The sequence below is a fragment of the Pseudophryne corroboree genome, chromosome 9 (assembly GCF_028390025.1).
Source record: "Pseudophryne corroboree isolate aPseCor3 chromosome 9, aPseCor3.hap2, whole genome shotgun sequence".
Classification (NCBI taxonomy): Eukaryota; Metazoa; Chordata; class Amphibia; order Anura; family Myobatrachidae; genus Pseudophryne; species Pseudophryne corroboree.
The window spans coordinates 6,292,926-6,307,889 of record NC_086452.1 but is presented as its reverse complement, the minus strand read 5'-3'; the positions used below and the strand labels follow the sequence as shown (position 1 = coordinate 6,307,889).

General features: G+C 49.8%; 1 protein-coding gene across 2 annotated transcripts in view; it reads right to left on the bottom strand.

The window, feature by feature from the left end:
- LOC134957215 (cytochrome P450 4B1-like) overlaps positions 1-14,964 on the bottom strand; it is a 243,114-nt gene that overhangs the window by 37,470 nt on the left and 190,680 nt on the right. For both annotated transcript variants that reach the window (XM_063938917.1, XM_063938918.1), the window contains one exon: positions 3,247-3,311. In XM_063938917.1, the coding sequence (XP_063794987.1) occupies positions 3,247-3,311 (65 nt within the window). The remainder of the gene's footprint in view (positions 1-3,246; positions 3,312-14,964) is intronic.

The following is a 14,964-nucleotide window of genomic DNA, read 5'->3' as shown; positions in this document are numbered from 1 at the left end:
CACACATGTATCACACACGCAGAGGCTCCCTGCACAGGCCTGGCACATGGTGTGCGTCACACATGTATCACACATGCAGAGGCTCCCTGCACAGACCTGGCATGTGGTGAGCGTCACACATGTATCACACACACACAGAGGCTCCCTGCACAGACCTGGCATGTGGTAAGCGTCACACATGTATCATACACACGCAGAGGCTCCCTGCACAGACATCACGTGGTGGGCATCACACATGTATCATACACACGCAGAGACTCCCTGCACAGACCTGACATGTGGTGAGCGTCACACATGTATCACACACACGCAGAGGCTCCCTGCACAGACCTGGCATGTGGTAAGCGTCACACATGTATCATACACACGCAGGGGCTCCCTGCACAGGCCTGGCACGTGGTAAGCATCACACATGTATCATACACACGCAGAGGCTCCCTGCACAGACCTCACGTGGTGGGCATCACACATGTATCATACACACGCAGAGACTCCCTGCACAGACCTGACATGTGGTGAGCGTCACACATGTATCACACACACGCAGAGGCTCCCTGCACAGACCTGGCATGTGGTGAGCGTCACACATGTATCACACACACGCAGAGACTCACTGTACAGACCTGGCACGTGGTGAGCGTCACACATGTAACCCACATGCACAGAGACTCCCTGCACAGACCTGGCATGTGGTGAGCATCATGCATGTATCACACACACGCAGAGGCTTCCTGCACAGACCTGGCACGTAGTGAGCGTCACACATTTATCACACACACGCAGAGGCTCTCTACACAGACCTGGCACGTGGTGAGCGTCCAGTAGCGGATCTTGCCACGAGCAAGCAGGACTTTTGCCCGGGGCGCCGCTTTCCGGAGGGCGCAGGGTGCCATCCGGAGGGCGCCGCACCAGGGCAAGATCCGCTGCTGCAGTGTGCCCCCGCTGCCGCTGGCCGCTGCCCCCCCTCGCTGCCGCTGGGAAGGGAAACTAGACGCGTACGTGTCTAGTTTCCCTTCGTGGAGAGGACCTTTGCTGTGCGGTGCGCAATGACGTCATCGCGCACCGCACATCATTTCAGTCTGTACAGGGGGCGGAAATGACCATGCCCCCTGTACGAAGCCACGCCCCCTAATGCCGCCTGGGGCGCCAGAAGCCCCGGAACCGGCCCTGTGAGCGTCACACATGTATCACACACATGCAGAGTCTCCCTGCACAGAGCTGGCACGTGGTGAGCGTCACACATGTATCACACACACGCAGAGGCTCCCTGCACAGACCTGGCACGTGGTGAGCGTCACACATGTATCACACACGCAGAGGCTCCCTGCACAGACCTGGCACGTGGTGAGCGTCACACATGTATCACACACACGCAGAGGCTCCCTGTACAGACCTGGCACGTGGTGAGCGTCACATGTATCACACACACAGAGGCTCCCTGCACAGACCTGGCACGTGGTGAGTGTCACGCATGTATCACACACACGCAGAGGCTCCCTGCACAGACCTGGCACGTGGTGAGTGTCACGCATGTATCACACACACACAGGGGCTCCCTGCACAGACCTGGCACGTGGTGAGCGTCACACATGTATCACACACACGCAGAGGCTCCCTGCACAGACCTGGCACGTGGTGAGCGTCACACATGTATCACACACACAGAGGCTCCCTGTACAGGCCTGGCACGTGTTGAGCGTCACACATGTATCATACACACAGAGGCTCCCTGCACAGACCTGGCACGTGGTGAGCGTCACACATGTATCACACACACGCAGAGGCTCCCTGCACAGACCTGGCACGTGGTGAGCGTCACACATGTATCACACACACAGAGGCTCCCTGTACAGGCCTGGCACGTGTTGAGCGTCACACATGTATCACACACACAGAGGCTCCCTGCACAGACCTGGCACGTGGTGAGTGTCACGCATGTATCACACACGCAGAGGCTCCCTGCACAGACCTGGCACGTGGTGAGTGTCACGCATGTATCACACACACAGAGGCTCCCTGTACAGGCCTGGCACGTGTTGAGCGTCACACATGTATCATACACACAGAGGCTCCCTGCACAGACCTGGCACGTGGTGAGCGTCACACATGTATCACACACACGCAGAGGCTCCCTGCACAGACCTGGCACGTGGTGAGCGTCACACATGTATCACACACACAGAGGCTCCCTGTACAGGCCTGGCACGTGTTGAGCGTCACACATGTATCACACACACACAGAGGCTCCCTGCACAGACCTGGCACGTGGTGAGTGTCACGCATGTATCACACACGCAGAGGCTCCCTGCACAGACCTGGCACGTGGTGAGTGTCACGCATGTATCACACACACAGAGGCTCCCTGCACAGACCTGACACGTGGTAAGCGTCACACATGTATCACACACACGCAGGGGCTCCCTGCACAGACCTGGCACGTGGTGAGCGTCACACATGTATCACACACACGCAGAGGCTCCCTGCACAGACCTGGCACGTGGTGAGCGTCACACATGTATCACACACACAGAGGCTCCCTGTACAGGCCTGGCACGTGTTGAGCGTCACACATGTATCATACACACAGAGGCTCCCTGCACAGACCTGGCACGTGATGAGTGTCACACATGTATCACACACGCAGAGGCTCCCTGCACAGACCTGGCACGTGATGAGTGTCACACATGTATCACACACGCAGAGGCTCCCTGCACAGACCTGGCACGTGGTGAGCGTCACACATGTATCACACACGCAGAGGCTCCCTGCACAGACCTGGCACGTGGTGAGCGTCACACATGTATCACACACATGCAGAGGCTCCCTGCACAGACCTCACGTGGTGGGCATCACACATGTATCATACACACAGAGGCTCCCTGCACAGACCTGGCACGTGGTGAGCGTCACACATGTATCACACACACGCAGAGGCTCCCTGCACAGACCTGGCACGTGGTGAGCGTCACACATGTATCACACACACGCAGAGGCTTCCTGCACAGACCTGACACGTGGTGAACGTCACACATGTATCACACACACGCAGAGGCTCCCTGCACAGACCTGGCACGTGGTGAGCGTCACACATGTATCACACACACGCAGAGGCTTCCTGCACAGACCTGACACGTGGTGAACGTCACTCAGGCCTTGGAATTAATGGTATTTATTTGTAATACATGTTATCAAATTATACAAATGAAAACATATGAAGATAAAGCTTTGAACTTGCCCCTAAGTTACCTCTGGTTCTTCCCACATGTCGGGGTTTCTGTTAATACTGAATATATTCAGGAAAACATTTGTACCTATAATATAAGGAGAATACAAACAATGCGTTATTATATCACTGAATTATTATATTACTGCATTATTACATCACTGCATTATATCACTGCGTTATTATATCACTGAATTATTATATTACTGCATTATTACATCACTGCATTATATCACTGCGTTATTATATCACTGAATTATTATATCACTGCATTATTACATCACTGTTTTATTACATCACTGCGTTAATATATCACTGCATTATTACTAGTGATGAGCGGGTTCGGTTTCCGAGAAACCGAACCCCCCCGAACTTTACCCTTTTTACACGGGTCCGAGGCAGGTTCGAACCTTCCCGCCTTGCTCGGCTAACCCGAGCGCGCCTGATCGTCATCATCCCGCTGTAGGATTCTCGAGAGATTCGGATTCTATATAAGCAGCCGCGCATCGCCGCCATTTTCACTCATGCATTGGAGATGATAGGGAGAGGACGTGACTGGCGTCCTCTCCGTTTATTGTAGAACACAGTTGACTTGATTGGTTGTTTTTTATTGCTTAATTGTGGGGAGGATTGGGGAGCAGCTGTTAGGAGGAGTACAGTGCAGAGTTTTGCTGACAAGTGACCACCAGTTTTTTTATCCGTTCTCTGCCTGAAAAAAACGCTCCATACCATATCTGTGCTAAGTGTGCTGCATGATATATCTGTGCTGAGTGCTCACACTGCTTAATTGTGGGGACTGGGGAGCAGCTATAGCAGGAGTACAGTGCAGAGTTTTGCTGACAGTGACCACCAGTATACGTTGTCTGCCTGAAAAACACTCCATATCTGTGCTCAGTGTGCTGCTTTATTGTGGGGACTGGGGACCACCAGTATAATAAATATTATATAGCAGGAGTACAGTGCAGAGTGTGTCGTCACTCGTCATCCATTAAGTATACTATCCATCTACATTGTATACCTGTGGTGCATTTCAGTTGTGCGCAGTATATATAGTAGTAGGTCATTGCTATTGATACTGGCATATAATTCCACACATTAAAATATGGAGAACAAAAATGTGGAGGTTAAAAAAATAGGGAAAGATCAAGATCCACTTCCACCTCGTGCTGAAGCTGCTGCCACTAGTCATGGCCGAGACGATGAAATGCCATCAACGTCGTCTGCCAAGGCCGATGCCCAATGTCATAGTAGAGGGCATGTAAAATCCAAAACACAAAAGTTCAGTAAAATGACCCAAAAATCAAAATTAAAAGCGTCTGAGGAGAAGCGTAAACTTGCCAATATGCCATTTACGACACGGAGCGGCAAGGAACGGCTGAGGCCCTGGCCTATGTTCATGGCTAGTGGTTCAGCTTCACATGAGGATGGAAGCGCTCATCCTCTCGCTAGAAAAATGAAAAGACTTAAGCTGGCAAAAGCACAGCAAAGAACTGTGCGTTCTTCGAAATCACAAATCCCCAAGGAGAGTCCAATTGTGTCGGTTGCGATGCCTGACCTTCCCAACACTGGATGTGAAGAGCATGCGCCTTCCACCATTTGCACGCCCCCTGCAAGTGCTGGAAGGAGCACCCGCAGTCCAGTTCCTGATAGTCATATTGAAGATGTCAGTGTTGAAGTACACCAGGATGAGGATATGGGTGTTGCTGGGGAGGAAATTGACAAGGAGGATTCTGATAGTGAGGTGGTTTGTTTAAGTCAGGCACCCGGGGAGACACCTGTTGTCCGTGGGACGAATATGGCCATTGACATGCCTGGTCAAAATACAAAAAAAAATCAGCTCTTCGGTGTGGAATTATTTCAACACAAATGCGGACAACAGGTGTCAAGCCGTGTATTGCCTTTGTCAAGCTGTAATAAGTAGGGGTAAGGACGTTAACCACCTCGGAACATCCTCCCTTGTACGTCACCTGCAGCGCATTCATCATAAGTCAGTGACAAGTTCAAAAACTTTGGGTGACAGCGGAAGCAGTCCACTGACCACTAAATCCCTTCCTCTTGTAACCAACCTCCTGCAAACCACACCACCAACTCCCTCAGTGTCAATTTCCTCCTTACCCAGGAAAGCCAATAATCCTACAGGCCATGTCACTGGCAAGTCTGACGAGTCCTCTCCTGCCTGGGATTCCTCCGATGCATCCTTGAGTGTAACGCCTACTGCTACTGGCGCTGCTGTTGTTGCTGCTGGGAGTCGATCGTCATCCAAGAGGGGAAGTCGGAAGACCACTTGTACTACTTCCAGTAAGCAATTGACTGTACAACAGTCCTTTGCGAGGAAGATGAAATATCACAGCAGTCATCCTGCTGCAAAGCGGATAACTGTGGCCTTGGCAGCCTGGGCGGTGAGAAACGTGGTTCCGGTATCCATTGTTAATTCAGAGCCAACTATAGACTTGATTGAGGTACTGTGTCCCCGGTACCAAATACCATCTAGGTTCCATTTCTCTAGGCAGGCGATACCGAAAATGTACACAGACCTCAGAAAAAGACTCACCAGTGTCCTAAAAAATGCAGTTGTACCCAATGTCCACTTAACCACGGACATGTGGACAAGTGGAGCAGGGCAGACTCAGGACTATATGACTGTGACAGCCCACTGGGTAGATGTATGGACTCCCGCCGCAAGAACAGCAGCGGCGGCACCAGTAGCAGCATCTCGCAAACGCCAACTCGTTCCTAGGCAGGCTACGCTTTGTATCACCGCTTTCCAGAATAGGCACACAGCTGAAAACCTCTTACGGCAACTGAGGAAGATCATCGCAGAATGGCTTATCCCAATTGGACTCTCCTGGGGATTTGTGACATCGGACAACGCCAGCAATATTGTGCGTGCATTACATCTGGGCAAATTCCAGCACGTCCAATGTTTTGCACATACCTTGAATTTAGTGGTGCAGAATTATTTAAAAAACGACAGGGGCGTGCAAGAGATGCTGTCAGTGGCCCGAAGAATTGCGGCCCACTTTCGGCGTTCAGGCACCGCGTACAGAAGACTGGAGCACCACTAAACATACCTGAACCTGCCCTGCCATCATCTGAAGCAAGAGGTGGTAACGAGGTGGAATTCAACCCTCTATATGCTTCAGAGGATGGAGGAGCAGCTAAAGGCCATTCAAGCCTATACATCTGCCCACGATATAGGCAAAGGAGGTGGAATGCACCTGACTCAAGCGCAGGGGAGAATGATTTCAACGTTGTGCAAGGTTCTGCAACCCTTTGAACTTGCCACACGTGAAGTCAGTTCAGACACTGCCAGCCTGAGTCAGGTCATTCCCCTCATCAGGCTTTTGCAGAAGAAGCTGGAGACATTGAAGGAGGTGCTAAAACAGAGCGATTCCGCTAGGCATGTGGGACTTGTGGATGGAGCCCTTAATTCGCTTAACCAGGATTCACGGGTGGTCAATCTGTTGAAATCAGAGCACTACATTTTGGCCACCGTGCTCGATCCTAGATTTAAAACCTACGTTGTATCGCTCTTTCCGGCAGACACAAGTCTGCAGAGGTTCAAAGACCTGCTGGTGAGAAAATTGTCAAGTCAAGCGGAACGTGACCCGTCACCATTTCCTCCTTCACATTCTCCCGCAACTGGGGGTGCGAGGAAAGGCTAAGAATTCCGAGCCCACCCGCTGGCGGTGATGCAGGGCAGTCTGGAGCGAGTGCTGACATCTGGTCCGGACTGAAGGACCTGCCAACGATTACTGACATGTCGTCTACTGTCACTGCATATGATTCTCTCACCATTGAAAGAATGGTGCAGGATTATATGAGTGACCGCATCCAAGTAGGCACGTCAGACAGTCCGTACGTATACTGGCAGGAAAAAGAGGCAATTTGGGGGCCCTCCGACAAAAAATTTTCGGTGAGGTTTTGCCAAAACGCGTCTGAATCCAAAACACGGCCGCGGAACCGAACCCAAAACCAAAACACAAAACCCGAAAAATTTCCGGTGCACATCACTAATTATTACATCAATGTGTTTGTATATAACTGTGTTATTATATCACTGCATTTATTATATCACTGTGTTAGTACATCACTGCGTTATATCACTTCATTATTACATCACTGCGTTATTACATCACTGCGTTATATCACTGCATTATTATATCACTGCGTTAGTACTAGTTAGAGATGTGCAGCGGGAATTTTTAGTGTTTTGTGTTTTGGTTTTGGATTCGGGTCCGCGGTCGTGTTTTGGATTCGGACGTGTTTTGGCAAAACCACCCTTTCGGGTTTTGGATTCGGATGAGTTTTGGATTTGGGTGATATTTTTTAAAAACCTCAAAAACAGCTAAAATCATAGAATTTGGGGGTAATTTTGATCCTATAGTATTATTAACCTCAATAACAATAATTTCCACTCATTTCCAGTCTATTCTGAACACCTCACAATATTATTTTTAGTCCTAAAATTTGCACCAAGGTTGCTGGATGGCTAAGCTAAGCGACCCTAAGTGGCCGACACAAACACCTGGCCCATCTAGGAGTGGCACTGCAGTGTCAGACCAAATAAGAAGCAAACAATCTCTCCTTGCACAAACTGGCTCTACAGAGGCAAGATGTGCTAAAATCATCGTTCGATTCCTGACCCCTTTCACTGTGTACATCCTTCTCCTCGCAGAGTATTAATTCGTCCCCACTGGAATCCACCATCACAGGTCCCTGTGTACTTTCTGGAGGCAATTGCTGGTAAATGTCTCCATGGAGGAATTGATTATAATTCATTTTGATGAACATCATCTTCTCCACATTTTCTGGAAGTAACCTCGTACGCCGATTGCTGACAAGGTGAGCGGCTGCACTAAACACTCTTTCGGAGTACACACTGGAGGGAGGGCAACTTAGGTAAAATAAAGCCAGTTTGTGCAAGGGCCTCCAAATTGCCTCTTTTTCTGCCAGTATACGTACGGACTGTCTGACATGCCTACTTGGATGCGGTCACTCATATAATCCTCCACCATTCTTTCAGTGGTGACAGAATCATATGCAGTGACAGTAGACATGTCAGTAATCGTTGGCAGGTCCTTCAGTCCGGTCCAGATGTCAGCACTTGCTCCTGACTGCCCTGCATCACCACCAGCTGGTGGTTTTGGAAATGTTATCCTTTTCCTGGCAGCTCCAGTGGTGGTAGAAAATGAAGGAGGAGCTGTTGACGGGTCACGTTCCGCTTGACTTGACAATTTTCTCACCAGCAGGTCTTTGAACTTCTGCAGACTTGCGTCTGCCGGAAAGAGAGATACAACGTAGGCTTTAAAACTAGGATCGAGCACGGTGGCCAAAATGTAGTGCTCTGATTTCAACAGATTGACCACCCATGAATCCTGGTTAAGCGAATGAAGGGCTCCATCCACAAGTCCCATATACTTTGTGGAATTGCTCCGTTTTAGCTCCTCCTTCAATCTCTCCAGCTTCTTCTGCAAAAGCCTGAAGAGGGGAATGACCTGACTTAGGCTGGCAGTGTCTGAACTGACTTCACGTGTGGCAAGTTCAAAAGGTTGGAGAACCTTGCACAACATGTAAATCATTCTCCACTGCGCTTGAGTCAGGTGCATTCCCCATCCTTTGCCTATATCGTAGGCAGATGTATAGGTTTGAATGGCCTTTTGCTGCTCCTCCATTTTCTGAAGCATTGAATTCCACCTCGTTACCACCTCTTGCTTCAGCTGATGGCAGGGCATGTTCAGGAGTGTTTGCTGGTGCTCCAGTCTTTGGCACGCGGTGGCTGAATGCAGAAAAAGTGGGCACAATTTTTCGGGCCACCGACAGAATCTCCTGCACGCCCCTCTCGTTTTTCAAAAAATTATGCACCACCAAATTCAATGTACAGTATGTGCAAAACATGGGACGTGCTGGAATTTCCCCAGTTGTAATGCATGCACAATATTGGTGGCGTTGTCCGATATCACAAATCCCCAGGAGAGTCCAATTGGGGTGAGCCATTCTGCGATGATGTTCCTCAGTTTCCGTAAGAGGTTGTCAGCTGTGTGCCTCTTCTGGAAAGTGGTGATACAAAGCGTAGCCTGCCTAGGAACGAGTTGGCGTTTGCGAGATGCTGCTACTGGTGCCGCCCTGGAGGCAATACATCTACCCAGTGGGCTGTCACAGTCATATAGTCCTGACCCTGCCCTGCTCCACTTGTCCACATGTCCGTGGTTAAGTGGACATTGGGTACAACTGCATTTTTTAGGACACTGGTGAGTCTTTTTCTGAGGTCTGTGTACATTTTCGGTATCGCCTGCCTAGAGAAATGGAACCTAGATGTGATTTGGTACCGGGAAAACAGTACCTCAATTAAGTCTCTAGTTCCCTGTGAACTAACGGTGGATACCAGATACACGTTTAAATCCAACATAGTTGTCAAGGCCTCAGTTATCCGCTTTGCAACAGGATGACTGCTGTGATATTTCATCTTCCTCGCAAAGGACTGTTGGACACTCAATTGCTTACTGGAAGTAGTACAAGTGGTCTTCCGACTTCCCCTCTGGGATGACGATCGAATCCCAGCAGCAACAACAGTAGCGCCAGCAGCAGTAGGCATTCCACTCAAGGATCCAACGGAGTTATCCCAGTTAGGAGAGGACTCGTCAGTCTTGCCAGTGACATGGCCTGCAGGACTATTGGCTTTCCTGTCTAAGGAGGAAGTTGACATTGAGGGAGTTGGTGGTGTGGTTTGCAGGAGGTTGGGTACAAGAGGAAGAAGGGATTTAGTTTTCAGTGGACTGCATCCACTGTTACCCAAAGTTGTCAATGACTTCTGATGAATGCGCTCCAGGTGACCTATAAGGGAGGATGTTCCTAGGTAGTTAACGTCCTTACCCCTACTTATTACAGCTTGACAAAGGCAACACACGGCTTGACAAATGTTGACCGCATTTCTGTTAAAATAATTCCACACCAACGAGGTGATTTTTTTTCTAATTTGACCAGGCATGTCAATGGCCATATTCGCCCCACGGACAACAGGTGTCTCCCCGGGTGCCTGACTTAAACAATCCACCTCACCATCAGAATCCTCCTTGTCAATTTCCTCCTCAGCGCCAGCAACACCCATATCCTCATCCGAGTGTACTTCAACAGTGACATCTTCAATTTGACTATCAGGAACTGGACTGTGGGTGCTCCTTCCAGCACTTGCAGGGGGCGTGCAAATGGTGGAAGGAGCCACCTCTTCCCGTCCAGTGTTGGGAAAGTCAGGCATCGCAACCGACACAATTGGACTCTCCTTGGGGATTTGTGATTTAGAAGAACGCACAGTTCTTTGCTGTGCTATTGCCAGATTAAGTCTTTTCACTTTTCTAGTGGGAGGATGAGTGCTTCCATCCTCATGTGAATCTGAACCACTAGCCATGAACATAGGAGGGGGCCTCCTTGCCACTCCGTGTCATAAACGGCATATTGGCAAGTTTACGCTTCTCCTCAGACGATTTTAATTTAGATTTTTGGGTCATTTTACTGAACTTTTGCTTTTTGGATTTTACATGCTCTCTACTATGACATTGGGCATCGGCCTTGGCAGACGACGTTGATGGCATTTCATCGTCTCGGCCATGACTAGTGACAGCAGCTTCAGCACTAGGTGGAAGTGGATCTTGATCTTTCCCTATTTTACCCACCAAATTTTTATTCTCCATTTTTTAATGTGTGGAATTATATGCCAGTAATATATCTGGAATTAGATGGCAGTAATGTCTGGAATTAGATACCACTAGATAGATACAGTGCCGTTTTTTGCACGGGGCGCCCGCCGCGGCACTTCTTAAGGACTTTGAACCCTCCTTCCCTCTCCTCCCGAGTTCCCAGCTCGGGGGGGGGGGGGGTTTCGCGTTATGGTGCGATTGTGTCGTGACATCACGATGCAATTGCGTCATTCCGCGAAACCCCGCCCCCCGAGCTGGGCACTCGGGAGGAGGGAGAAGGGGGAGCCAAGCCGGCCGGCGGCGGCGCCGCGCAGACGAGGGAGAGGCGGCTGAAGAGCGGGAAGAACCGCTTCAAATGTAAGTCAGCCCCTCTCCCTCTCTCTCTCTCCCTCCCTCCCCCCCACCACCTGCCGGAATGTGTAAAATGGGGGCACGTGCCTGCCTTAATGTGTAAAATAGGGACACTTGCCTGCCGTACTGTGTAAAATGGGGACACGTGCCTGCCGGAATGTGTAAAATGGGGGCACGTGCCTGCCTTAATGTGTAAAATAGGGACACCTGTCTGCCGGAATGTGTAAAATGGGGGCACATGCCTGCCGGAATGTGTAAAATGGGGGCACGTGCCTGCCGGAATGTGTAAAATGGGGACTCTTGCCTGCCTTAATGTGTAAAATAGGGACACCTGTCTGCCGGAATGTGTAAAATGGGGACACTTGCCTGCCGGAATGTGTAAAATGGGGGCATGCGCCTGCCGTACTGTGTAAAATGGGGACTCTTGCCTGCCATACTGTGTAAAATGGGGACGCAGTCTGCCGGAATGTGTAAAATGGGGACTCTTGCCTGCCTTAATGTGTAAAATAGGGACACCTGTCTACCGGAATGTGTAAAATGGGGGCACGTGCCTGCCATACTGTGTAAAATGGGGGCACGTGCCTGCCATACTGTGTAAAATGGGGGCACGTGCCTGCCGCAATGTGTAAAATGAGGACACTTTCCTGCCGCAATGTGTAAAATGGGGACACGTGCCTGCCACAATGTGTAAAATGGAGGCACGTGCCTGCCCAATGTGTAAAATGGGGACACTTGCCTGCCACAATGTGTAAAATGGGGACACTTGCCTACCGTGCTGTGTAAAATGGGGACACTTGCCTGCCGTGCTGTGTAAAATGGGGACACTTGCCTACCGTGCTGTGTAAAATGGGGACACTTGCCTGCCGTGCTGTGTAAAATGGGGTCGCGTGCCTGCTGTAATGTGTAAAATGAGGACTTTTTTTTTTATCATCCTGTGGTGGCCGTGATGATGGGATCAGATGAGGCCACGCCTATCGTAACAAAGCCACACCCATTTTAACGAGGCCACGCCCCCTTGCCGGGAGCGCGCGCATGCTTTTACTCTTTATATCTATGGGGGGGGGGGGCATTTTTTTTATGTGAATGGGGGGGGGGGGGGGGCGCATTTTTAAATCTCGCACTGGGAGCCAAATTGGCTAGAAACGGCCCTGGATAGATACCAGATACCACTGTGACTGGGATGATGCTGACCTATGCACAGTGACAGGACACTACCACAGCACCCTACAGCAGCACAAGACACTGTACTTGTATTAGTAATGTAGTATTACTGAGCAGCACGATGCAGCACAAGACACTGTACTTGTATTAGTAATGTAGTATTACTGAGCAGCACGATGCAGCACAAGACACTGTACTTGTATTAGTAATGTAGTATTACTGAGCAGCACGATGCAGCACAAGACACTGTACTTGTATTAGTAATGTAGTATTACTGAGCAGCACGATGCAGCACAAGACACTGTACTTGTATTAGTAATGTAGTTTTACTGAGCAGCACGATGCAGCACAAGACACTGTACTTGTATTAGTAATGTAGTATTACTGAGCAGCACGATGCAGCACAAGACACTGTACTTGTATTAGTAATGTAGTATTACTGAGCAGCACGATGCAGCACAAGACACTGTACTTGTATTAGTAATGTAGTATTACTGAGCAGCACGATGCAGCACAAGACACTGTACTTGTATTAGTAATGTAGTATTACTGAGCAGCACGATGCAGCACAAGACACTGTACTTGTATTAGTAATGTAGTATTACTGAGCAGCACGATGCAGCACAAGACACTGTACTTGTATTAGTAATGTAGTATTACTGAGCAGCACGATGCAGCACAAGACACTGTACTTGTATTAGTAATGTAGTATTACTGAGCAGCACGATGCAGCACAAGACAATGAGCAGTGATACTGAGCACTGATGATACTGAGCACTGATGATACTGAGCACTGATGATACTGAGCACTGATGATACCGAGCACTGATGATACTACGGAGAACTGACACTGAGCAGTACGATGCAGCACAAGACACTGTACTAGTATTAGTGAGCAGCACAAGACACTGTACTAGTATTAGTGAGCAGCACAAGACACTGTACTAGTATTAGTGAGCAGCACAAGAGCACTCTGGAATTGTCACCCCCCAGATACCACTGTGACTGGAATGATGATGACCGATGCACAGTCACAGGACACTACCACAGCACCCTACAGCAGCACGATGCAGCACAAGAGAGACACTGTACTAGTATTACTGATCAGCAATAAGCACTGATACTGAGCACTGATACTGAGATTTGCCACGTCCTCTCTGGGGTGGTCTTCAGTATGCCATGCATGAGTGAAAATGGCGGCGACGCGCGGCTATTTATATGGAATCTTAATTTTGCAAGAATCCGACAGCGGGATGATGACGTTTTGCCTCGTTCGGGTTTTCCGAGTCAGACAGGAACAACCAAGCCTGGCTCGGACCCGTGTTTGACACGTGAAGTTCGGTCTGGTTCGGTTCTCTGAGAACCGAACCCGCTCATCTCTAAATATAACCCATCCAAATCTAACTCTCTCTGCACATGTTACATCTGCCCTCCTGCAGTGCACATGGTTTTGCCCAACTGCTTACAAATTTGCTGCTGTGATCAGGTCTGAATTACCCCCATAATCCAGCACTGGTGTCCGTCATTTTGACAGGCTTTTTAACTAGTATAAATGTTACAAGACGCTATGCGCTGGGATTCTCTCTCCGTGTTCCGGGCTCTTATTACAGTTCTAGTATAATTAGAGATGAGCGGGTTCGGTTCTTCGGAATCCGAACCCCCCCGAACTTCACCCATTTTACACGGGTCCGAGGCAGACTCGGATCCTCCCGCCTTGCTCGGTTAACCCGAGCGCGCCCGAACGTCATCATCCCGCTGTCGGATTCTCGCGAGATTCGTATTCTATATAAGGAGCCGCGCGTCGCCGCCATTTTCACTCGTGCATTGGAGATGATAGGGAGAGGACGTGTATAGCGTTCTCTCAGTTTCAGTGTGCTGCAAATATCTGTGCTCAGTGTGCTGAAAATATCTACGTTCTCTGCCTGAAAAACGCTCCATATCTGTGCTGCATTGTAGTATATAGTAGGAGGACAGTGCATAATTTTGCTGACCACCAGTATATAATATATATAGGAGTACGGTACAGAAGGCCACTGCTCTACCTACCTCTGTGTCGTCAAGTATACTATCCATCCATACCTGTGGTGCATTTTAGTTGTTGCGCGCAGTAGTAGGAGGACAGTGCATAATTTTGCTGACCACCAGTATATAATATACTAGGTGCTTCATCGCGCCCTACGGGCGCTCTTCACACCGTCGCAAGGGGCTACGCCCCCTTAACCCTTGCATGCCTTTCTGGGGTTCAATATTTGTATTATATAGAGTATTACCTGCATTCCTTTGTTAGTGGTTAAATATTGCACAATGAAAGGGCGTGCGATGGTGAAGGAGGCGCAGCCCCTTGCGACGGCGTGAACAGCACCTGCAGGGCACAATGTACAGAATGTAGCAGGTGCGGGGGGGGGGCTGTGGATGGGGGAGGGTGTCTGTAGATGCTGCGGGTAGAGGGGGGGTGGAAGCGGGGGGGCCCGGATGGGTAAGGGTCGGGAGATGCTGCGGGTGGGGGAGGGGCAGAGGAGTGGGGGCTGCAGATGG